Consider the following 23,321-nt stretch of genomic DNA (forward strand, 5'->3'; position numbering starts at 1 on the left):
TACTGCATCACTCCAGGAGCTCAGATCAACTCTGACTTTGGCCAACTCCCAGCACAGGGGATGCACCAGCACCATGGGGAAGCCGACGCCAGCCAGTAACTCCAGCCACGATCGTAGTTGATGCAACAGTTGATTTTTTTTTTTTTTTTTTTAATATAAAAATGCAGGGACAGCCCAGTCTGTGATATTCCCCATCCTGAGTCACTGGCAGCTCAGAGCTACTCTGCCATCCACAACTTGAAGGTCCTGTCATATGAGCATGTTGCTATTAGCTGCCCATCTGAGGAGATATCCAATCCCATTACTTTTCCCTCGTGGCCAGCCAGCGTTTTCAGAGGGGACCAGCCTGGGTGAGTCCAGATCTTGGCTGTGTTATCATAAGCACTGGTGAGCAGGAAGTTACCATGCGTAGCTGCAGTGAAGGAGAGGGGAAGAGGTGAGGTTCGCATGTAGAAAAAGCAGACGACAATAGATTGCCAACACCAGATTGCAGATTCTGGAGAGGAGTCTGCTGAGTTCTGGGATTTCTGGCTATTACCAGCACAGATTGTTCTGCAGTTTTGTTGCACATACAGCTATCCCAACCACTTCAGCCCAGGGAATTAGGAGGAAGTGTTGCTAAGCAAACCAAAGTGTGGGAGGGGAAATACTTACGTTCAAACTTCACTCCCGTCACCAGGTTCTGGTGGGCAGGTATGGTGTAGACACACTTCCTCTGTCGGAGGTCCCACACTTTGCATGTGTTGTCCCCACTCCCAGTTGCTATGTGATATCTGCCATGGGGAGAAGGAAGAGCACACTGGTCTCAGCTGGAGTTCATGCTCTCAGAACCCCTAGCTGCACCATTCCAGCTCCCTCCTTACCCATTTGGGGAGAAGTTAATCCCATAGATTTCCTTCAGGTGGCCCTCCAGGAACATGATACAGCGCCCAGTACGTAGATCCCACACCCGACCAAAGGCATCCATGCCACTGGGGAAAGAAAACTCAGCATGGACACTTCTTAAACACACAAGAGTGGTCACTAGCCCAAACAAACACACACAGCCCAGCAAAGGGCATCTGATCCTGAGCGACAACCTTGCTAAGGTTCAATGTAAATCTTACCCAGTCCCAGCAAGAGAGCCATCAACGTGGAAGGCGATGTCATAGACCCCCTTGCTGTGCCCCTCCTGATGGAGAATCTCCTCTTGAGCTTGCAGGTCCCAGAGGCGCCAGGAGTGATCATAGCTGGAAAAACAAAGCCATATGTCCAACTCAATGTATTTTTCAGAATTCTAACCTTGGCTCAGACTAGAAGGTATGTGGGTGCTCAGACACCGTTAGAAACACAAACGGATAATAACTGCTTCATCAGCACATCACTGCTGGTCAACCCAGAACCTCATCTGCTGCACAGCATGGGATGACTAGGAACAAGCCTTGTCGCCCTGACGACACCGAGAAGACGTTAGTGTTCTGCAGTGTCCTTGCAGTGTGCTGGGGAAAAGGACGCTTCCCCAGTGCCACATGACAATGGCAGCCAGTTGGCCAGCCACCAAAGGGAACACAGATCCTGCCAATAAAATGAACATTTCACCCACTGAGTGCCCTGCATGGTATAAACGCAATAGCACATGCACACCTGTGGTAGTGCTGCTGGGATAAGTCAGCCCTGTGGTCAGATGTTTGGCTGCATGTGTATTCTTTCTGTGTGCTGTACTGATTCTGGCCAGAAAGCCCGTACAGGAGGCTCCAATCAAACTGCCCAATAAATCCACAAACTTGGTTCATAGCGAAGGCACTTGGTCAGGTTTATTGTCAACGAAACACAGTCCCAGTGCCCTGGCTCAATGGTTATAGGTACACTAACACATGGATGACCGTTGCAATGGACTAGCTCAGTTAATGGCAGGACTTTCCATTATCCCCAGGCCAGCCAAAGACACTCACTCTGAGATATATTTTATACATCAATGCAAACAAGTTACACACTGCCCCTCTGACATAGTCAGTTACCACCCATCACCTTGCACATCTCTATCCATCACACTGTCATCCTGACCTTATCTTTAGGATGGGTCAGTGTGTTCCTGTTATATTTAGGGAATATGCTGGTATCAAGGTGTTCTGGTACCACCCTTCTGGAATGTGTTCGTGGGAGTGCTCTGTTCCTAGCCTCACACTCTTAGGAGTGTGTGTTTTTGCAATATCAGTCCTGTTCTTGCCAGATTCTGTGAGCAGGGCCTGCCCCTAGTTCACAGCCCGATTTTGCTTTATAACAGCAAAGTTTTGACCGCTACTTTAGCCCAGGCCTCAGGCTTCATACCAGGCCTCTGACATAAAAGACTTATGTTTCAGGCCCTTTTCCTACTACAAGCCTCAAAGAGCAGAGCAAAGATGTGTATTCACTGCCCACACATGGAGAATTGCATTTGCCCCACGCTGTCAGATGCTCTCCTACAGCTCACTGTGCCCAGCTTTCACTCCGCAGGCATGTTTCCTAGCAGGGGGCTGAAAGATGCAAGTGACGGCACCTGAGTGAGAATTTGTTTCTCCAGGTAAGTCAGTTAGTCATAGTGACAGGCTGCCAGTTTGCGTCATTTTGGTTCCAAGGGGAACTGACTGGCAGATTTCCGAAGAGCATGTGAGCTTTGGCACCCAATGCTCTGGGAAGATTGGCAGATATTTACTTAAGGGGCGGTTGAGAGAGAGCATTATTTTTAATACCTGTGCATAGTTGGAGGGGAGGGGAGGGTGAGTCCCCATTTAAACAAAAAGTCAGGTGATGGTTTAAAGACCCAGGAAAAGTACATTATAACCTGCCAGTTACAGATGCAAGACACAGCAGGGAACAGAGTCTGGAGATCCCCTGGAACTGGAATGGAGGGAAGAGAAGCAAAGAGTGGGGCCACTGACTCATAAGGGTTATTACTGTTCTCCGTGGGGCCAAGCAGCAGGGTCTGTGTCTCCTTCTGGAGCCAGCATTTCAGATATATTCAGGCTATGTGTACGGCTGGGTTTCAGGATAGATCAGACCTTCTGCCCTCAGGGTATCTGGGTCTTAACAATGTCTCAATAGGATCTGCTCCACTCTTTGCCCAAGCCCATTAGCAGGAGAACCTCCATTCCCAGACTTATTTGCTCATGCTTTCTACTGATCAAAATCAGTGTTAACCACAGGCAGTGAGCTGATGGTATGGCTCGACAACAGGGCTTTGATAGTTGGCACATCCCAAAAGGCAGGAAGTGGTTATTCCACTAGTCAGTGTTTCCACAGGGATAAATATTATTCTGACCGCTTGTACTTTATACCCACTTGGAGACCAACAGGGTCTCACTTGAAGGGAAGAGAATGGAGGTCTGTCCAGGGTCCTGCCCTTTTAAGGCCCCAGCCCGCGGTAACCTGTGGCTTATTGCAAAAAATGGCTGGGTGTGACCCCTGTTGGACGATTTGAGATGAGATGTGCCCCCTTACCTTGGCAATCAGTTTGCCAACCCCGCTCTGCAGACATACACCAGCTCCTATTTGTTTGTTATAATTTAAGAGCTAAAGCTTAGTACCCTCAGTATGGTAAATCAACGCCACATACCAAGTGGTGCCAAGGAATCTCCCAGAGGGATGCCACATCACTCGTGCCACTCTCATTGTATGGCCCTCGATATCTGCCACTGGTTCATCACTGAAAGAAACAAACCAACCCTGTTACACATTCTCTCCAGGGAGGACAGGCCTACTGCACTACTGCAGCCACTAGGGTCACACAGCAACATGACTGACAAAAACTTGTATGCACATGGATGTGTGTCCAGGGCTAGAAACACCCAAGAGAAGGGTCGCCCCAAGAGAGAATTAATTAGAATGTTAGAAGCTCCGATTGTTTTCAGGTGCTTTGTAATTAAAATAGCAGCAGCAACAAACAATAACACTATTAAATGCCTGAGCTCCCTGGGGCAGGGCCTATCTTGTCTGTGGCTGTATAGCACCTCCTAGATGCTACAGTAATACAGAGAATAATAAACAGCGGACACGAAATCTGAACATGACCGAGAGGAGCAGCAGTTATCACCATCCCAGTCGCCCAGAACAAGTACAGTGATGGGAAGATACGACACCAGCCATGCGGAAGGAGTCACATGGTGGTCACGAATGGGCTGATATCCATTCTGCCAAAATTACATGCATCAGCCCAGCAGCCACTAAGAGGTTTGAAAGAGTATCAGAAAGAAAAACATTCATCCAAACAGGCCAATTAAAGAGATAACCGTCTCCATGTCCACATGGGACAAATAACTAAATCCCCTGGTGCAAATTTACTGCTGCCATGCCAAAGACAATTAAAAACCATCCCTCAAAGCTAATAGGAAGCTGCTGAGGCCCTCAAAGCCACCTGTGTCTCATGCAGAGACACACTGCAGGGCTTTGCTTTTAAAACAAGCCAGATGTCAATATCCTGCACCCCTCGTTGTTTTATTCTTGCCAGACTAAAGGCTGGACCTGGCTTTTGATGACAGCCACGTCTGCTCCTGATCCCAACAAATGACTCTTCGGTAGCAAGGTGTTACATTTGGTCCATCCCTCTTTGGATACTGGTGTTAACTGAGAGCCCAGACAATGTAAAAAGTTAACTCCTTAGCTCCCGTGGCTGGGAATTTTCTCCTGGCAGAAGACTACGGTGAAACACCGAACTCCCAATGCAGGGTTTTAAGACCTCAGCAGCACTTAGTCCATCACCCAGAACTTGGCTCCACTGTCCAGTGTCATTCTGACCTTTCAAGGTTCCAGAGTTTGACAGAGCCATCAGCTGCACAAGAGGCCAGGTTGATGTCCTTCTTGTCCAGGGAGACAGTAGCCTGGGGATGGAACACTATTGCTCCTACGTTGGTGTTGTGCCCTTAGCGAGGGTGAGAATGAGAGAGAGAGAAAGTCAAAAGACTGCATGCTCTGCTGGGTGATCTCTGCTTCCCCCCACCAGCTCTTCTGACAACAGGTTTTATCAGGTCAGAATTGTGCAACCAAGTTCTGGCTTATTGGACATGGAACCACAGGATTCTTCCTCACTGTGGACTAACCAGGGACTTGGACATCTGGCTAAAGTATGTCAGCACAAACTAGGAAACCCCCCCACCAATTTCAATGACCAGCGACAAACAATGAGCTCATGGCCCCCTCTCCTCCCCTCTCCAGCACTGGTGAAAGTTGCAGAGAGTCACCCACAAAGAATCCAGTTCCCAAAGCATCTTTAGCCAAACAGCAATGGTTTACATTATAACCAGACTCTGAGGGGAATAAGGGTACTTAGCAAAGAGCTTGCATCAGCAAAAGCACTTCTACCTCGTAAAGTATGAACGAGATTGCAGTCAGGCACAGACCAGAGCTTGCACAGGCCACTCCTGTTGAACACAAGAAACATGGTTGGAGTCACAGTCACAACACAGGAGGGATTGCGAACCCCAAAAGCACAGCTCAAAAAACAACTAAGAAAACAGAGAGTGGGGTTACTGCAGTGACTAAAATACTGGTAAACACTGACCTAACTCCCACAAGACTGATCCCTGAAGGGTTAGAGGGGGCTTTGGCAGGCAGTCCACTGAACAGATGAGAAGTCTCCTCCCTTGAGGAGTGATTGTGGGTGAAGGGCTCAACCAGTAGGAGAAGGGACAGTTCTCACTGCTCTTAGTCAATGCAAGAAGAGCCACCTCCAATGCAGAGGTGGAATGTGCCACTCAGTGGGTGGGTGGGTGTTAGCTGCAGGCTCAGATCCTCTTTGTGGTGCAGACACTAGAGCATCACATGATCCCACAAACCACACACTGAAGGGCTGGGCACAGGGCTTGATGCACAGAAGTGAAAAGTGAGGGCATGAAATGCCGGGAATGCTTTGTGACCTTGCTATAAGGGGAACAGATGATTCAAACCCTTGCTAGGAAGTAGAATGGTGTGAAGGCAGGGTTTAGAAAAGCAGGCATAAGCCTTACTTGAGATCTGAAAACCCTACTCCTAGAGGAATTTTGAACCACTGTGCAAGCGCAGAATTAATGTCCTCCGCAGTCTTTTCCCCCCTGCAGAATAATGTATTCTGACGAGGTGTCCAAGGGAAGCCGTGAGAGGGGTCACACTGCAATTACACCTTTCACCCACCAGAGGCTGATGTGGTGCCAGAAGAGAGGGCACCTGACTCAATGGCTGGAGCAGCCAGCCATGGAGAGGGAGGGGCCAGAGGCTGCCTTCCTCACAGTGCCCTGCCGGTCCAGGTGAGAAGGCATGGGATATATTGGGGAGGGGGTGGGGGAGAGATGGACAGAGTAGCAGGGCACATGGGGATGCTAGGGGTGGTCTCACACAATGGGGTTCAGAAGAGCTAGTGGGGGAGGCAGACTGGGGCAGGGGCACAGGAGCTAGTGGGGTGACATTAAGCCAGGGGCTGAATGGGCCTGGGGGTGAAGGAATACATGGAGACAGGGGCAGCTATGGCTGGCTGAGTGAAGGTGCAGGGCCACACAGGGACAAGGGGGTACAGGACCACAAGGGGACATGTGCAGACATGCCTGGCTGAATGGAAAGTTGGGTGCTCCCCAACTCCCTAACAGTCCTCCCCCCCCCCTCCCCAAATCCTATTCCACAGTTCTCCCACCAACACCCAACAACCCTCTGGGTTCACTCCCAGGCTGCTTCCCAGCAATTACTTCCCTCTCCCTCAGCTCCTCCATTACCCCTGAATCCCCCCAAGCCTTCTCACTGCTTCTGAGGGATGCAGAAAATACACACCTGTATTGTAGTTTAAATGAATCATTGCTCAAAGTTCTGTATTAATATGCCTAGTAAGGGATCTATTTGTCAAAAAACATTTCCTGAATCTTTTTTGGTCTATACTGTTACAGACACTTGTTAATGGGTATTTTGAAATAAATTACCAAAATAATTGAAACGGGTGTGATTATATTTGACAAAAAATATGCAGAATATTGCAGAATTTTAAAATATTGTGCACAATCTTTAAAAAAAATTGGCACAGAATTCCCCCAAGAATAAATCTCCCAGGACTGCCACATCCTTCTCACCCCTCCCAAAAGGTATTGTAAAAGGAAACTGACCAGCAGGCTGTAGCGAGGAGTTTGGAATTGGGACTGAAATGGCAGTAAGATATCGGGCGGTCATCCCCAATCTGACTGCAGAAATTATTCAAGGACTGCAAAGACATAGAGACAACTCTGACTCAAACCAGCACAAACCAGCAAGAGCCTCCCCTTTTTAAGGAGGCCATTCAAGTGACACACCCAAGCAAAGAGAACGGAGACCTTCACCAAGTCACTCTGCAAAGAGGTGAACTGCACCAGCACCATGCCAATTCCATGGAGCAGACACATTGTACTGTAGGGCAGGTCTACACGACAAAATTAGGTTGACTTAAGTCAATGTACTGCCACTGCAGTAATTAAAGCAGTGGTTCCCATCCACACTACATTCCTTCTGTCTGCGCTGTGCTTCCTCACAAGGAGCACTTCCACCAAGATATTGTGGGGCACTGACAGCTGTGAGTCCTGCACAGGGCGGGGCTGACAGCCGAAAGGTGATGTAAGTAATGCAGTGTCTACATGAACACCTTGTCACCCTAACTACATTGATCTAAGTGCTACGCCTCTCACGGAGGTGGAGTTATTAAATCAATCTAGTAGGCGACTTACATCGGTGGGATTTTTAGTGTAGACGCTTAGAGTTAGATCAGCATAAGCTCTCAGCTTGCTGGGCCCTGCACTACTGGATATGTTTGAAGGTGCACTTCAAAGTGTTGGTTCTGATCCAGAGAGCCCTATGTAGTCTGGGTCCCTCTTTTCCTACATACCGGGTGCAATCGCCATTGATTTTGCCAGGGCTAGTGGCAGGGTGCTCTCAGGAAAGAGTCCACCCATCTAAAGCTGCCCCCCTCTGGAGGTATTAGGTACAATATTACTGGCTTTAGGGCACAGTGTGAGAACGCTCTGTTAATTGGCTTCTAGTTCCATTTTTACAGAAGGGGGGGGGGGTTCATTGACTCATTCTGAAACAATTGTTACTATGTTGGTTTTTTCAATTGGTTTAAGGCTCCCAGGTGTCAAGGAAGCAGGTGAGAGAACAATCTTTAAAAAAAAAAACATGATCCCTCTTCCCTGCTGAAAAAAAGCCAGTGACCAGCCCAGGCAATTTCTTTATCACCATAGGCTACTCGTGCAGAAGTGCACAGATGTGTCTCCATCCCTTTGCCCTGCAGGGAGAGGATTAATAGAGCTGCGCGGATACAAATTTATATCCATGGATGCAGATATCTGCAGGTATAAATCGGCATCGGTCGAACTGCAGGGCTCTCCCGGGAACCGCAGTGGGGAAAGGAGCAGAATGTGGGGCCGCTGCTCCCAGGAGCCAATGCCCCATGCTGGCAGGTCCTCTGGCGCAGCTATAATGCCTCCGCCCTGCCCCCGTCCCTTCCATGCAGTTGACTGCGTCTCCTGTTTGGGATATAAATTTGTATCTGTGCAGGGCTATAAGGATTAAACCCAAACCCTGTCCTCTGAATCACTGACGGGACAGGACCATTTTAGGTTCAAGGCCCAGCCTGGTCACACGATCAGAGAAGGGGTAGAGCATGCTAGGCAGGGCTTGGAGAATAACATGCAGCTGGGAAGTCACTCTAGGCCTAGGAGCTTTGCTCTGGTAGAGCCATCTCTTGCTGATCAGAGATAAAACCACCCCTTACCCTCAGGGATTTGTGCAGTTCTTGCTTCTGGGATGTCCTGGTCGCCTCTGGAATCTCTTTGTACAGACGGGCTTCTTCCAGCCGCTTTGTTGCCCTGTGGCATGAGCAAAATTAGAGTGATTATACCTCACATCCCCCTGCCCTAGGGCTGGCATAGGTCCTGTCCTCTCCTTCCTGGCCTCAAAGCTGGGCTATTGCCAGCGCTAGTCATGTGTACAACCCCATAGTCCTTTATGCTTGGCTCCAACCACAGCTATGAGTCCCCTGTTCTCAAGCTCCCAGCTTTGCCCACCACAGGGCAATCATTAGCTTGGTTTAACAAGTCTGCTGCTCCTTATAACAGCTCATGTCTTCTCCCACTGTTTTCAATTTGTAACCTGGTTCCTTACCTGGGGAGCGAGTAGTTGGCGATCCACAGCCTAGCTATTTTCAGGCTGTTGGGCCCTTCATGGTACCAAGTTTGCTGATACTAAAAAACAAAAAAATGCAGAAAAAGTTTGAGTGATGCCACTGCAGCATCTGCTGTTAAATCTGTGCTGAGAGTGGGAAGCAGCTATTTTCGGGGGTTTATAAAGTGTGTGGATTAGTGTGGCTCTACTATCCCTAGAGAAGGGTTTAAGGCAGACGTGTCACACATACGGTCTCATGGACCAGATTTGGCTTGTCTGAGACGTTTACATAGCCCACATGCCATGTTCAGATTGCGCAGTCTCAGCTTTTCATTTAACCACTGCATAGTTAATTATTTTAGCAGATGGAAGGGGGAAGGAAGTCCAGGGAGTGGGAAGTGAGAGTTGCTGCAAGGAAGAGAACGCAGAGAGAAGAATAAAGGAAAAACAAAATGAAGAGGGAGAGAAAGGAGGGTGGAGAAGGGCAGAAAAAGTGGTGTGGTGGCTCAAAGTGGGTGGCAAAGACAATGAATGTGGCAATAAAGTACTTAATAATAGTAATTAAAAGGTTAATTACTCTAAAAGGACACATTCTGGCCTTGCTCTTCATGCAGTCCTCTCATTGCCAGCAGCAATTTTTCTGCTGTGGAAGGAGCGGGGCATGGAGCCCTACATCTACACTTCTGGCTCATGGACAATAACTAAATGTGGAATGCAGCCCTTTCTACACAAAGAATTTGATACCCCTGATTTAATAGGTTATAAAAGTGGAAGCAACAGGCTTTTTCAAATGGGTAGCAGTGGCAGGAAGGGATGATGCGTGGAGTGAATTCATACTATCAGACCCTCTATTGAAACAAGAATCCACCAGGATAGAGGCCTGGAAATAATATAGGCTGCCAAACAGGCTGTCAAGCAGCCTCCTCCTCTCTGCATTAACAGCCAGCAGACACTAAGAATGGGAGATTTTACCTCTTCTTTGGATTTCTTAGATTTTTCATCATCTTTCTTGGTCTTTTTTAAGGCATCTGTGCCAACCACCGAGAGGATATTTCTCAATCTGTAATGAGATGCATCAAAAGTTAACCCTATTCACTCAGTGAGTTCTAGATAATCTTGGCCAGGAGAGATGGTCAGTTTCTTTCACTGTCGCCTCCCTTCAACTCCCTCTACATCACCATGAAGACTCACTGGTCAACAATACTCACTGCACTCAACATCTCAAGGAATTTGACAGGAGATTTGAATGGGGGGTGGTGGGGGGTGGTGGTGGTTACCACTATCAGCCACACAGAGGACTAGGCACAGCACCTCTCTCTCCGTTCTGCAGGCCCCTCTCCAAAGAGCGTGATGGGCTCCCCAAGTGCTCGTAGGCACGCCTTGACTTCAGAGTCATCTGTGGAAACGTTGATCTGCCTGGCACGCTTCCTGCGCTCAAACTCAGCCAACACTTCTGCCTGACGCTCACTTATGTGGTCTTCAAGATCAAAGACCTCACCTACGCCAGAAACAGAGCCATCAGATTAAAACAACAACAAATGAAATTAAAGCAGCAAAGGTTTGGACAATTCTAACCACTAAAAAATATATATAATTTAAAAATGATTCTCACAACCATTTAAAGCAGGTCCCTTCCAACCCTGATATTCTATGATTCTATGATATTTGGTACCAGCAATGGCATGTTCCTCCAGACACCCTGCTCAAATCAAGATGGTGCACTGGATATTAGGACTTCTAGTCTCAGCAGCCCCAACCTCTGTATTGAAGTTCAGCAGCTGATTAAGTACAGCCCTCAGACTTCTGGCAAGCTGCCAGCATGCCTAGGGTCCTATTAAATCCATTTTATTTTTGTGGATTTTTAGATTTATTTTTTAAAAATGAATTCACTCTTCTCCAGCCCTGGAGCCACAGCCAGGAGCGAGAAAAGGAATTCCGTGTTATTGTTTTGCTTCCGTCTGTGTTCTTGTTAACGTAGATTTCAGAGGCCCTACATGCCTTTCAGCTGGGCAAAGTTTGTGCATCTACAATTTTGGCCAATATTCAAACCTATCCTTATAAACACTCTCCAAGTCAGTTAAAAATTAATTCCATCTTTTGGGGTGGGTGGGTGTTTAAATCAAGATTGTTTGATACACGGACAATAATTAAGTAGCCTTACTATAAATGCATAAAAATGTTCAGAACTGAATTGCAATGGGAAAAGCTGATTTTAAAAAAATGCCTACAATTTAAACAAAACATCCTGCAAATATACAGTATATGGTAAAAGTGACACATTTTAAATCACCTTTTAAAGTAGCACTCAGTAATATGACCAATGACCAATCTGACATTGCTGAACAGTAACACAAGAAGTCCACAGTAGTGTGTGTGTGTGTGTGTGTGTGTGTTAGGGGAGTTAGTGAGACAGCGTGTGTGTTTGGGGAGTATGTCTGCATGCTGTCTCTTTAAGCAGTGCACTCACCAGTCTGAACACTTGTTCAGACAGCAGCCAGGCTGAGCCAGAAGCTGGTGCACACAGTTGCCCCTTTGTCCCCCCCACCCAAGCTGAGACTGGGTATACCAGCAGGGGGAGGGGGACAACCTGACATCTGTGCCCCTCTCCCACCCCACACACCACAGCAGATCGGGGGCTCCCAATCGAGAGCAGCTTGACTAAGTGCGGCTGTACCTAGCTCAGCCATGCAGCCCTCCCTGACAGTGTCCTGCAGCAGCCCTAGTGGCAGGGAGAGCAGGATTCCACGTTAATGTTTTGATTCTGTGATTCCGTCTGTGTTCTCGTTAATGCAGATTTCACAGGGCCCAAACAAGAAGAGGGTGTTACACAGAGTGCACTCTTACCGCTGGTTATGTTAATATTGCCTGCTTCAATCGCAGCTTTCACTCTATCTCTTCCCAGCAGCCCTGATTCTCCTTTGGCAAGACGTTCCCTTTCCTTCTCCTCCAAACTGCCGTAGAAGATATGGGATCTCTTGGGTGGGGGAGCATCACTGTCCTCTGAGAGCTTGTTTTTTGTTGCCTGGAGAATAAAGGCAGGATTTCAAAAGACTCGTTAGATATTTATCTGGCTACAAAGCAGCAATTCAGCAATCTCTTCAGCTGTGTGAGACAGCATCCCCCAGGAGAAAGAGTTAATGAGGTCATCCAGGTGAGAAGCCCTGAAATTATATATAAAAGTTCATTTGAACATCGAGACTATTCCCCAGCAAAACTGTGTTAAAGAAGAGTTAGCAGCAAAGGAGTTTTAAAAAAACTGGACATGTGATCTTTTCTGCTTCTTTATGATGTTAACAAAAATCCTCTCAGGCTCTCCTTAACTTTTTTCCCCCTGCTAGTTTCTTCCTTTGGGGCTACACTTGAAAGTTAATTTTGATTAAGGTAGGTGCAAATTTAAACAGCATCAGCTATTTCTGATTAACTCCCTGCGAGGACGCTCTTATTCTGAAATAAGAGTGCCGCCTTGCTCCTCTCGATTCAGCTAAACCAGAACACCACACTCATGCTCCAGAATATGAGCATGCACACAGAGATATTCCTGAATAACTCCATGTAGAGACAAGCCCTTAAAATGTAGAGTCTGCTCTTCCCTAGCTTTTCTGGAGGACGTCTGGGTGATATAAGGCATGTCTTAACACTCTAACTGAAAAAAGGAAGGATCTGAATCTTTCACAAGGAATTTCATTATTCAAAACATTACTTAGCCTTAGAAGCTAAATAGGTTTTACTAAAAGTAAACAGAAGAAAAATGAACAGGAGTACTTGTGGCACCTTAGAGACTAACAAATTTTAGAAGAAAAATTTTAGAAGAAAAATGTTAAACAGTAATCCCTTCTCCACTTTAAAGCTGAACCTTCTCTGATCTTCAGATAAGAACATAAGAATGGCCATATTGGGTCAGACCAAAGGTCCATCCAGCCCAGTATCCTGTCTGCCGATAGTGGCCAATGCCAGGTGCCCCAGAGGGAGTGAACCTAACAGGTAATGATCAAGTGATCTCTCTCCTGCCATCCATCTCCACCCTCTGACAAACAAAGGCTAGGGACACCATTCCTTACCTATCCTCGCTAATAGCCATTAATGGACTTAACCGCCATGAATTTATCTACTTCTCTTTTAAATCCTGTTATAGTCCTAGCCTTCACAACCTCCTCAGGCAAGAAATTCCACAGGTTGACTGTGCGCTGTGTGAAGAACTTCCTTTTATTTGTTTTAAACCTGATGCTCATTAATTTCATTTGGTGGCCCCTAGTTCTTATATTATGGGAACAGGTAAATAACTTTTCCCTATTCACTTTCTCCTCACCACTCATGATTTTATAGACCTTTATCATATTCCCCCCTTAGTCTCCTCTTTTCCAAGCTGAAAAGTCCTAGCCTCTTTACTCTCTCCTCATATGGGACCTGTTCCAAACCCCTAATCATTTTGGTTGCCCTTCTCTGAACCTTTTCTAATGCCAGTACATCTTTTTTGAGATGAAGAGACCACATCTGTACGTAGTATTCAAGATGTGGGCGTTCCATGGCTTTATAGAAGTGCAATATAAAGAGATAGAGTGAAAGCTGTCTTACTCTCTATCCCTTTTTAAATGATTCCTAACATCCTGTTTGCTTTTTTGACTGCCGCTGCACACTGCGTGGACGTCTTCAGAGAACTATCCACAATGACTCCAAGAACTCTTTCCTGATTAGTTGTAGCTAAATTAGTCCCATTATATTGTATGTATAGTTGGTGTTATTTTTTCCAATGTGCATTACTTTACATTTATCCACATAAAATTTCATTTGCCATTTTGTTGCCCAATCACTTAGTTTTGTGAGATCTTTTTGAAGTTCTTCACAGTCTGCTTCGGTCTTAACTATCTTGAGCAGTTTAGGATCATCTGCAAACTTTGCCACCTCACTGTTTACCCCTTTCTCCAGATCATTTATGAATAAGTTGAATAGGATTGGTCCTAGGACTGACTCTTGGGGAACACCACTAGTTACCCCTCTCCATTCTGAAAATTTACCATTTATTCCTACCATTTCGTTCCCTGTCTTTTAACCAGTTCTCAAGCCATGAAAGGACCTTCCCTCTTATCCCCTGACAACTTAATTTACGCAAGAGCCTTTGGTGAGGGACGTTGTCAAAGGCTTTCTGGAAATCTAAGTACACTACATCCACTGGATCCCCCTTGTCCACATGTTCGTTGACCCCTTCAAAGAACGCTAATAGATTAGTAAGACATGATTTCCCTTTACAGAAACCATGTTGACTTTTGCCCAACAATTTATGTTCTTCTATGTGTCTGACAATTTTATTCTTTACTATTGTTTCAACTAATTTGCCCAGTACTGATGTTAGACTTACCGGTCTGTAATTGCTGGGATCACCTCTAGAGCCCTTTTTAAATATTGGTGTTATATTGCTATCTTCCAGTCATTGGGTACAGAAGCGGATTTAAAGGATAGGTTACATACCATAGTTAATAATTCCGCAATTTCACGAGTTGAGTTCTTTCAGAACTCTTGGGTGAATGCCATCTGGTCCTGGTGACTTGTTACTGTTAAATTCATCAATTAATTCCAAAACCCTCCTCTAATGACACTTCAATCTGTGACAATTCCTCAGATTTGTCACCTACAAAGGATGGCTAAGGTTTGGGAATCTCCCTAACATCCTCAGCCATGAAGACTGAAGCAAAGAATTCATTTAGTTTCTCTGCAATGACTTTATCGTCTTTAAGTGCTCATTTTGTATCTCAATCGTCCAGGGGCCCCACTGGTTGTTTAGCAGGCTTCCTGCTTCTGATACACTTAAAAAACATTTTGTTATTACCTTTTAAGTTTTTGGCTAGCTGTTCTTCAAACTCCTTTTTGGCTTATTACATTTTTACACTTAATTTGGCAGTGTTTATGCTCCTTTCTATTTACCTCACTAGGAATGGACCTCCACTTTTAAAAAGATGCCTTTTTATCTCTCACTGCTTCTTTTACATGGTTGTAAGCCACAGTGGCTCTTTTTTAGTTCTTTTACTGTGTTTTTTAATTTGGGGTATATGTTTAAGTTGGGCCTCTATTATGGTGTCTTTGAAAAGTGTCCATGCAGCTTGCAGGGATTTCACTCTAGTCACTGTACCTTTTAATTTCTGTTTACCTAATCTCCTCATTTTTGCATAGTTCCCCTTTCTGAAATTAAATGCCACAGTGTTGGGCTGCTAAGGTGTTCTTCCCACCACAGGAATGTTAAATGTTATATTATGGTCACTATTTCCAAGTGGTCCTCAGGACTAAATCGAGAATTGCCTCTCCCCTTGTGGGTTCCTGTACAGCTGCTCCAAGAAGCTGTCATTTAAAGTATCAAGAAATTTTGTATCTGTATTTTGTCCTGAGGTGACATGTACCCAGTCAATATGGGGGATAATTGAAATCCCCCACTATTATTGAGTTCTTTATTTTGATAGCCTCTCTAATCTCCCTCAGCATTTCATAGTCACTATCACTGTCCTGGTGAGGTGGTCGATAATAGATCCCTACTGTTATATTCTTATTAGAGCATGAAATTACTATCCATAGAGATTCTATGGAACATGTGGATTCATTTAAGATTTTTACTTCACTTGATTCTATATTTTCTTTCACATATAGTGCCACTTCCCCCTCCACACACGACCTGTTCTGTCTTTCCGATATATTTTGTACCCCAGAATGATTGTGTCCCATTGATTGTCCTCACTCCACCAGGTTTCTGTGATGCCTTTATATCAATATCCTCCTTTAACACGAGACACTCTAGTTCACACATCTTATTATTTAGACTTCTAGCATTTGTGTACAATCACTTAAAAAACTTGTCACTCTTTATTTGTCTGCCCTTTTCTGATGTATCAGATTCTTTTTATGTGAATGTTTATCATCTGATCTGGCCCATTCTTTATACTCTTCCATCCTCTCCTCCTGACTAAAACCTAGAGAATCTCTATCAATAGACTCTCCTCCAAGAGAAGTCTCTGTCTGATGCTGCAGAGGAGCAAGTGCAATCAGCTTTCCCCCCATCTCTTAGTTTAAAAACTGCTCTGCAACCTTTTTAATGTTTAGTGCCAGCAGTTTGGAGCCACTTTGGTTTAGGTGGAGCCCATCCTTCCTGAATACGTTCCCCCTATCCCAAAAGTTTCCCAGTTCCTAATAAATCTAAACCCCTCCTCCCTACACCATCATCTCATCCATGCATTGAGACTCTGAAGCTCTGCCTGCCTACCTGACCCTGCACGTGGAACTGGAAGCATTTCTGAGAATGCCACCATAGAGAAATCCACCACCTGGATTTCAGTCTCTTTCCTAGCAGCATAAATTTGGCCTCCAGAACGTCTCTCCTACCCTTCCCTATGTCATTGGTACCTACATGTACCACAACCACAGGCTCCTCCCCAGCACTACACATAAGTCTATCTAGATGCCTCGAGAGATCCGCAACCTTCGCACCAGGCAGGCAAGTCACCATACGGTTCTCCCGGTCATTACAAACCCTGCTATCTATGTTTCTAATGATTGAATCTCCCTTTACTAGCACCTGCCTTTTCCTAATGACTGGAGTTCCCTCCCCCGGAGAGGTAACCTCAGTGCAAGAGGATACCCCAACATCATCTGAAAGGAGGGTCCCAACTATGGGAAGGTTTCCCTCTGCTCCTTCCTTCTGATCACAATTGTCACCATTTCACAAGTTCTCCATCAGAGAATCTTTTAATATAGACAGGTCCTTAATTTCTCCTGTAGAAAACAAGTGGGAAAAACAAACTTTAAAAACCCACACTTTCTTCCCTTCTTTATCCATCAGATAGAAGCAAAAAGGGTACAAGACTATTTGCAGGTCACCTTTAAGACTGACAATGTTTTTCAATGGAGTCCAGCTAATATGCACAACAAAATTACACTCGCTACAAATTATTAAGACCTCCAAAAGCAAAAAGACCCCAGACTGTTGGAAAATGTAGCTGTGAAGCTGAGGGATTCAGTGAGTTCCTTCCCGTTTATAACACATTTCACTGACACCCTACCCCACTATACTCCCCCATTTTTCCAAAATAAAAACAAAGGTCAAACCAACCTGTTACTAGATTATAGAATCATAGAATATCAGGGTTGGAAGGTCATCTAGTCCAACCCCCTGCTCAAAGCAGGACCAATTCCCAACTAAATCATCCCAGCCAGGGCTTTGTCAAGCCAGACCTTAAAAACCTCTAAGGAAGGAGATTCCACCACCTCCCTAGGTAACCCATTCCAGTGCTTCACCACCCACCTAGTGAAAAAGTTTTTCCTAATATCCAACCTAAGCCTCCCGCACTGCAACTTGAGACCATTACTCCTTGATCTGTCATCTGGTACCACTGAGAACAGTCTAGATCCATCCTCTTTGGAACCCCCTTTCAGGTAGTTGAAAGCAGCTATCAAATCCCCCCTCATTCTTCTCTTCTGCAGACTAAACAATCCCAGTTCCCTCAGCCTCCTAATCATTTTTGTTGCCCTCCGCTGGACTCTCTTCAATTTTTCCACATCCTTCTTGTAGTGTGGGGCCCATAACTGGACACAGTACTCCAAATGAGGCCTCACCAACGTCGAATAGAGGGGAATGATCACGTCCCTCGATCTGCTGGCAATGCCCCTACTTATACAGCCCAAAATGTTGTTAGCCTTCTTGGCAACAAGGGCACACTGTTGACTCATATCCAGCTTCTCATCCACCGTAACCCCTAGGTCCTTTTCTGCAGAACTGCTGCCTAGCCATTCGGTCCCTAGTCTGTAGCAGTGCATGGGATTCTTCCGTCCTAAGTGCAGGACTCTGCACTTGTCCTTGTTGAACCTCATCAGGTTTCTTTTGGCCCAATCCTCTAATTTGTCTAGGTCCCTCTGTATCCTATCCCTACCCTCCAGCGTATCTACCACTCCTCCCAGTTTAGTGTCATCTGCAAACTTGCTGAGAGTGCAGTCCACGCCATCCTCCAGATCATTAATGAAGATATTGAACAAAACCGGCCCCAGGACCGACCCTTGGGGCGATCCGCTTGAAACCGGCTGCCAACTAGACATGGAGCCATTGATCACTACCCGTTGAGCCCGACGCTCTAGCCAGCTTTCTATCCACCTTATAGTCCATTCATCCAGCCCATACTTCTTTAACTTGCTGACAAGAATACTGTGGGAGACCGTATCAAATGCTTTGCTAAAGTCAAGGAATAACACGTCCACTGCTTTCCCCTCATCCACAGACCCAGTTATCTCATCATAGAAGGCAATTAGGTTAGTCAGGCATGACTTGCCCTTGGTGAATCCATGCTGACTGTTCCTGATCACTTTCCTCTCCTCGAAGTGCTTCAGAATTGATTTCTTGAGGACCTGCTCCATGATTTTTCCAGGGACTGAGGTGAGGCTGACTGGCCTGTAGTTCCCCGGATCCTCCTCCTTCCCTTCTTTTAAAGATGGGCACTACATTAGCCTTTTTCCAGTCATCTGGGACCTCCCCCGATCGCCATGAGTTTTCAAAGATAACGGCCAATTGCTCTGCAATCACATCCGCCAACTCCTTTAGCGCCCTCAGATGCAGCGCATCTGGCCCCATGGACTTGTGCTCGTCCAGTTTTTCTAAATAGTCCCGAACCACTTCTTTCTCCACAGAGGGCTGGTCACCTCCTCCCCATACTGTGCTGCCCAGTGCAGCAGTCTGGGAGCTGACCTTGTTTGTGGAGACAGGGGCAAAAAAAGCATTGAGTACATTAGCTTTTTCCACATCCTCTGTCACTAGGTTGCGTCCCTCATTCAGTAAGGGGCCCACACTTTCCTTGACTTTCTTCTTGTTGCCAACATACCTGAAGCAACCCTTCTTGTTACTCTTAACATGTCTTGCTAGCTGCAACTCCAAGTGTGATTTGGCCTTCCTGATTTCACTCCTGCATGCCTGAGCAATATTTTTATACTCCTCCCTGGTCATTTGTCCAATCTTCCACTTCTTGTAAGCTTCTTTTTTGCGTTTAAGATCAGCAAGGATTTCACTGTTAAGCCAAGCTGGTCGCCTGCCAAATTTACTATTCTTTCTACACATCGGGATATAATATTCTATTCCCTATGTAAAGGATCAATTTCCAATGATTTCATAACATCTTTGGGTACAACTCCATGTTTAGATGCTCTTATTCTGGAATAAGAGTGCCCTAAATGGTCCCAGTTACTTGACATTTTCCCCAGTTAGTGTATGGCTCTTATTAAGCTTTTGGTGGACCAAAGTGAAAATGGTATTTGAAAAAGAGTTAGGCCTACCGATGGGCATGAGACTAGCACACATTGGATTACGCTGTGTGTGTGCCCAAGAGGTTTGCTAACCAGCCAGTAAGCACAGGACCTGAGTGGGTCAAGAATAAACGTTACAGCCACTGTACTTGAGCAACCCCCAGGCACTGGAAATTCAAACCCAGCTATAATCTGCCTCTGTCAAGGGTTGTTTTGTTTTTTTCATTTTGAGGAAATGCAATCTGATTACAGCAGAAAATTCAGAAGGTGTTCACACTATTTTTGAAAAGAAAATAAATTACACAGGCAAATGCCTCCAGGGATGTGGGGGTTTAAAGGGTGGAGAAGCAGTGTGGGAGAGGGGTTTGGGGCAAGAGCAAAGGAGATAGGATTAAGGGCAGGGGAACAAATGGGTATGGGTGATAAGGGATGGATGATACGAAAGTGTGGGGAAGAGACTGGGGCAGTCCCATTTTCGCTCCTCCCATGTGTTCAGGGATCTGGAGGTATCTGAGCCCCAGACTCCTCTCCCTGCTCCCCCAGGTGAGCTGGCATCTAGGGAAGCCCTGTCCCTCTAGGTGGGGAGCTGAGAACAGGCATGCTAGGAACATGCACCAAGAACACACTGCTGAAAGATGGGGTGAGGAGCGGAGAACAGATGCTTGACATGTGTCACAGGCTCTCAAGCACTGGCACTGGAGAAAAGGGATAAGAACATTGACTCAGGGTATGTCTACACAAACTGCTACAGCGGCACGGCTGCAGCTGTGCTGCTGTAGCGCTTCAGTGAAGATGTTACCTTCTCTGATGAAAGGGGTTCTCCCACTGGCATAAGTAATTCACTTCCCTGAGAGATGGTAGCTAAATCCAGAGGAGAACTCTCCTGTCAACCTAGCACAGTCTACATCGGGTGTTAGGTCCATTTAACTATGTTGCTCGGGGTGTGGATTTTTCACACCCCTGAGCAACGTAGTTATACTGACTTAATGCCCTAGTGTAGACCAGGCTTCAGATGAACGGAGCAGTTACACATCTCAGAGCTATTGTTTCAGGCTCTATACATCTCCATGGGGCATTCCTCTTCACAGGAATACATCACAGTGAGCTCAACTGGCCTCTCCATACACCTCTCTGAGCCTCCTATGCTGGAGATGGATATGTAGAACCCCTTCCAAGAGCTTGTCTACACCACACAGCTTTTAGCAACAAGGCTGTGTTTGTCGCTAAAAGTCAGTGTGTGTAAATGCTCTTTTTTGGTACTTTGTCGGCACTTTTGCTGACAAAATACTTCCAGCCCCGCAAGCGGCGTTAGCTTTGTCAACAAAGCCACGTTCACACTGCCGCTTGCATCGACAAAACTTGTGTCTTTCATGGGGGAGGGGGGGCGGTGGGGGGCTTTTTTAAGTACCTGTGAAAGACAGAAGTTTTGTTGACAACTTCACGGTGTAGACAAGCCCCAAGTCACTACACCTCTTTATGCTTCCGTTTCCCCATCTGTACAATGAGGATAAAGTGTTTTGAGATCTACTGATGAAAAGCATTACATAAGATCTAGGTATTATCATTGTTACCTAGCCACAGTAGTGTCCCAACTACCAACCTAAATAACTACTACTTCCAAAATGATCACTAAGGCTGTGTCTACACTGCCACTTTCAGTGCTAAAACTTCTGTCGTTCATTTTTTTTTTGTTGTGAAAAAAAACAACACCCCTCTGAGTGACAAAAGTTTTAGTGCTGAAAAGCGCCAGTACAGACAGTGCTTTATCGCTGGGAGCATAAAGCTACCACCGCTCGTTTGGGTTTTTTTTTTTTTTTTAATCACTGGAAGAGTTCTCCCCTGGCAATAAAGCATGACTACATTGCGCATGTCACAGTTCTGCCGCAGCCACGCTGTAATGTGGGCAGTGTAGACATACCCTTACTCGAACACCAAGATTTCTCTTTATGTTCAAAAAAGTTAGGGTTACCATATGTCCGGGTTTCCCCGGACATGTCCGGCTTTTGGGTCTTTAAATAGCCATCCGGGGGGAATTTGTAAAAAGCTAAAAATGTCTGGGATTCCCCCCCGGATGGCTATTTAAAGACCCAAAAGCAGCTGACAGGGCAGCCGCGCCGGATTGAGCCGCTCACTTGGGGCCTCTCCGGCAGCAAAAGCTCCTCCCCCACTTCCCCCCCTCCCTTGCAGCTTCAGCACGCCAGCAGCGCTGTGCGGGGCATAGGCACCGACTTTAGCCAGCGCCGGTGGGTGCTCGGGCCCCCCCCGTCCTGCTCCGCCCCCATTCCAACCCCTTCCCCAAATCCCAGGCCCCGCCTCCTCCCCCAGGCGCGCCGCTTTTCCCCTCCACCCCCCTCCCTCCCAGACTTTTGCGCGGAAAGCCTGGGAGGGGGGAGAAGCGGAGGTGAACTGGGGCAGGGAGGCCTGCCCGCAGCAGGTTACCCGGGGGGGGCGCAGGGGAACCGCTCCCCGCCCCAGCTCATTTCCGCTTCGCCTCTGCCTGCTGCCTTGAACGCACAGCCACGCCGCTCCGCTTCTCGCCCCCTCCCTCCCAGGTTTGCCGCGCGGACAGCTGATTTGAGGCAAGTGGGGGGGGGGGGGGCGGAGAAGCGGGGCGGCTGCACGCTCAGGGGAGCAGGCATAGCCAGAACAGGGGGGTTGGATGGGGCAGGGGTTCTGGGGGGGCCTGTCAGGGGGCAGGGGTGTGGAGAGGGATTGGGGCAGTCAGGGGACAGGGAGCAGGGGGGTTGGATGGGGCGGGGGTTCTGGGGGGGCCTGTCAGGGGGCAGAGGTGTGGAGGGGGATCGGGGCAGTCAGGGGACAGGGAGCAGGGGGCTTGGATGGGGCGGGGGTTCTGGGGGGGCCTGTCAGGGGGCGGGGGTGTGGAGAGGGATCGGGGCACTCAGGGGACAGGGAGGGTTAGATGGGTTGGGGGGGCACTCAGGGGACAGGCAGCGGTTAGATAGGCATGGGAGTCCCGGGGATCTGGCGGGGGCGGGGGTGTGGATAGGAGTCAGAACAGTCAGGGAGTGGGGTCCTAGGGAGGCAGTTAGGGTGGGGGGGTCTCAGGAGGGGGCAGTCGGGAACAAAGATAAGGGAAGCTTAGATAGGGGGTGGGGTCCCGGGGGGTGGTTAGGGGCAGGGGTCCCAGAAGGGGGCAATCAGGGGACAAGGAGCAGGGGGGGTTGGAGGTTCTGTGGGGGGCAGTCAGGGGGCAAGAAGTGGGAGGGAGTGGCTAGGGGGCGGGGCTACCTCCCCTTGAGCGTCCTCTTTTTTGAAAGTTCAAACATGGTAACCCTAAAAAAAAGTAATACATTCACTGCCAAAGAACTTCGTACACACAGAGTTACGGTTGCCCAGTTCAATCTGGTTTCCTACAAAACATGAGGTTCAGCAAAACTCAGACTTTTGAAAACTAGGAAAAGCAGTTAATTACCTTAACTTTGCCCCAATGCGCCCATCACACACCCTTGCTCTCTGCCTTGGCCCTGTGGTGCACCGGAGCTCCCTGCTCCTGCCTAGCCCAGACACCCACTCAGCCTCCCCGCCAAAAGCGACATTATAGCCCCTTCCCCTGCATCTGACGCGCCCATCTCCCCCACGTTATGGGCGGCCCCTGCGGCTCTCCCAGAGCCTGGCCTCCGACCACACGTAAGGCTCGGAGAGGGGCTTCTCCCCACAACACCGCACACCAGGCACGGCCCACCCGCCGCCCCGTGCTCGGCGGGCTGGCACCTCAGCGCTGCGGCCTCCGGAGCGACACCGGCGGGGAGGTGCGCAACGCCCCCCCGACGCCCTAGGAGCGCCACGAGCAAGACCCTACCCGCGGGGATGGAGCCGGGCCCGGCTGAGGAAGCGGTGCCCGCCCCGGGACGACACGCATCGCGGAGGCCCGCGAGGAAGCCATGCTGCTCAAGAAGGGAGGGAGACCTGTGCGCCGGGCCGGGCCTCACATCCACTTCCGG

At 47.6% G+C, this 23,321-nt stretch overlaps 1 protein-coding gene across 1 annotated transcript; it reads right to left on the reverse strand.

Annotated features, from left to right (window-relative positions):
* Window positions 1–117: 117 nt before the first annotated feature.
* On the reverse strand, window positions 118–23,321 carry PRPF4 (pre-mRNA splicing tri-snRNP complex factor PRPF4). Its single transcript, XM_065418627.1, has 14 exons — window positions 23,180–23,321; window positions 11,944–12,121; window positions 10,411–10,597; window positions 10,072–10,159; window positions 9,100–9,179; window positions 8,711–8,804; window positions 7,074–7,168; window positions 5,314–5,372; window positions 4,750–4,873; window positions 3,572–3,661; window positions 1,107–1,229; window positions 864–971; window positions 655–773; window positions 118–412 (listed from the first exon to the last, which is right to left on the reverse strand). Exons 1-14 carry the CDS (start codon window positions 23,261–23,263, stop codon window positions 219–221), a joined length of 1,623 nt encoding a protein of 540 aa, XP_065274699.1. The 5' UTR covers window positions 23,264–23,321; the 3' UTR covers window positions 118–218.

This window comes from Emys orbicularis, chromosome 18 (assembly GCF_028017835.1).
Source record: "Emys orbicularis isolate rEmyOrb1 chromosome 18, rEmyOrb1.hap1, whole genome shotgun sequence".
In the NCBI taxonomy this organism is placed as follows: Eukaryota; Metazoa; Chordata; order Testudines; family Emydidae; genus Emys; species Emys orbicularis.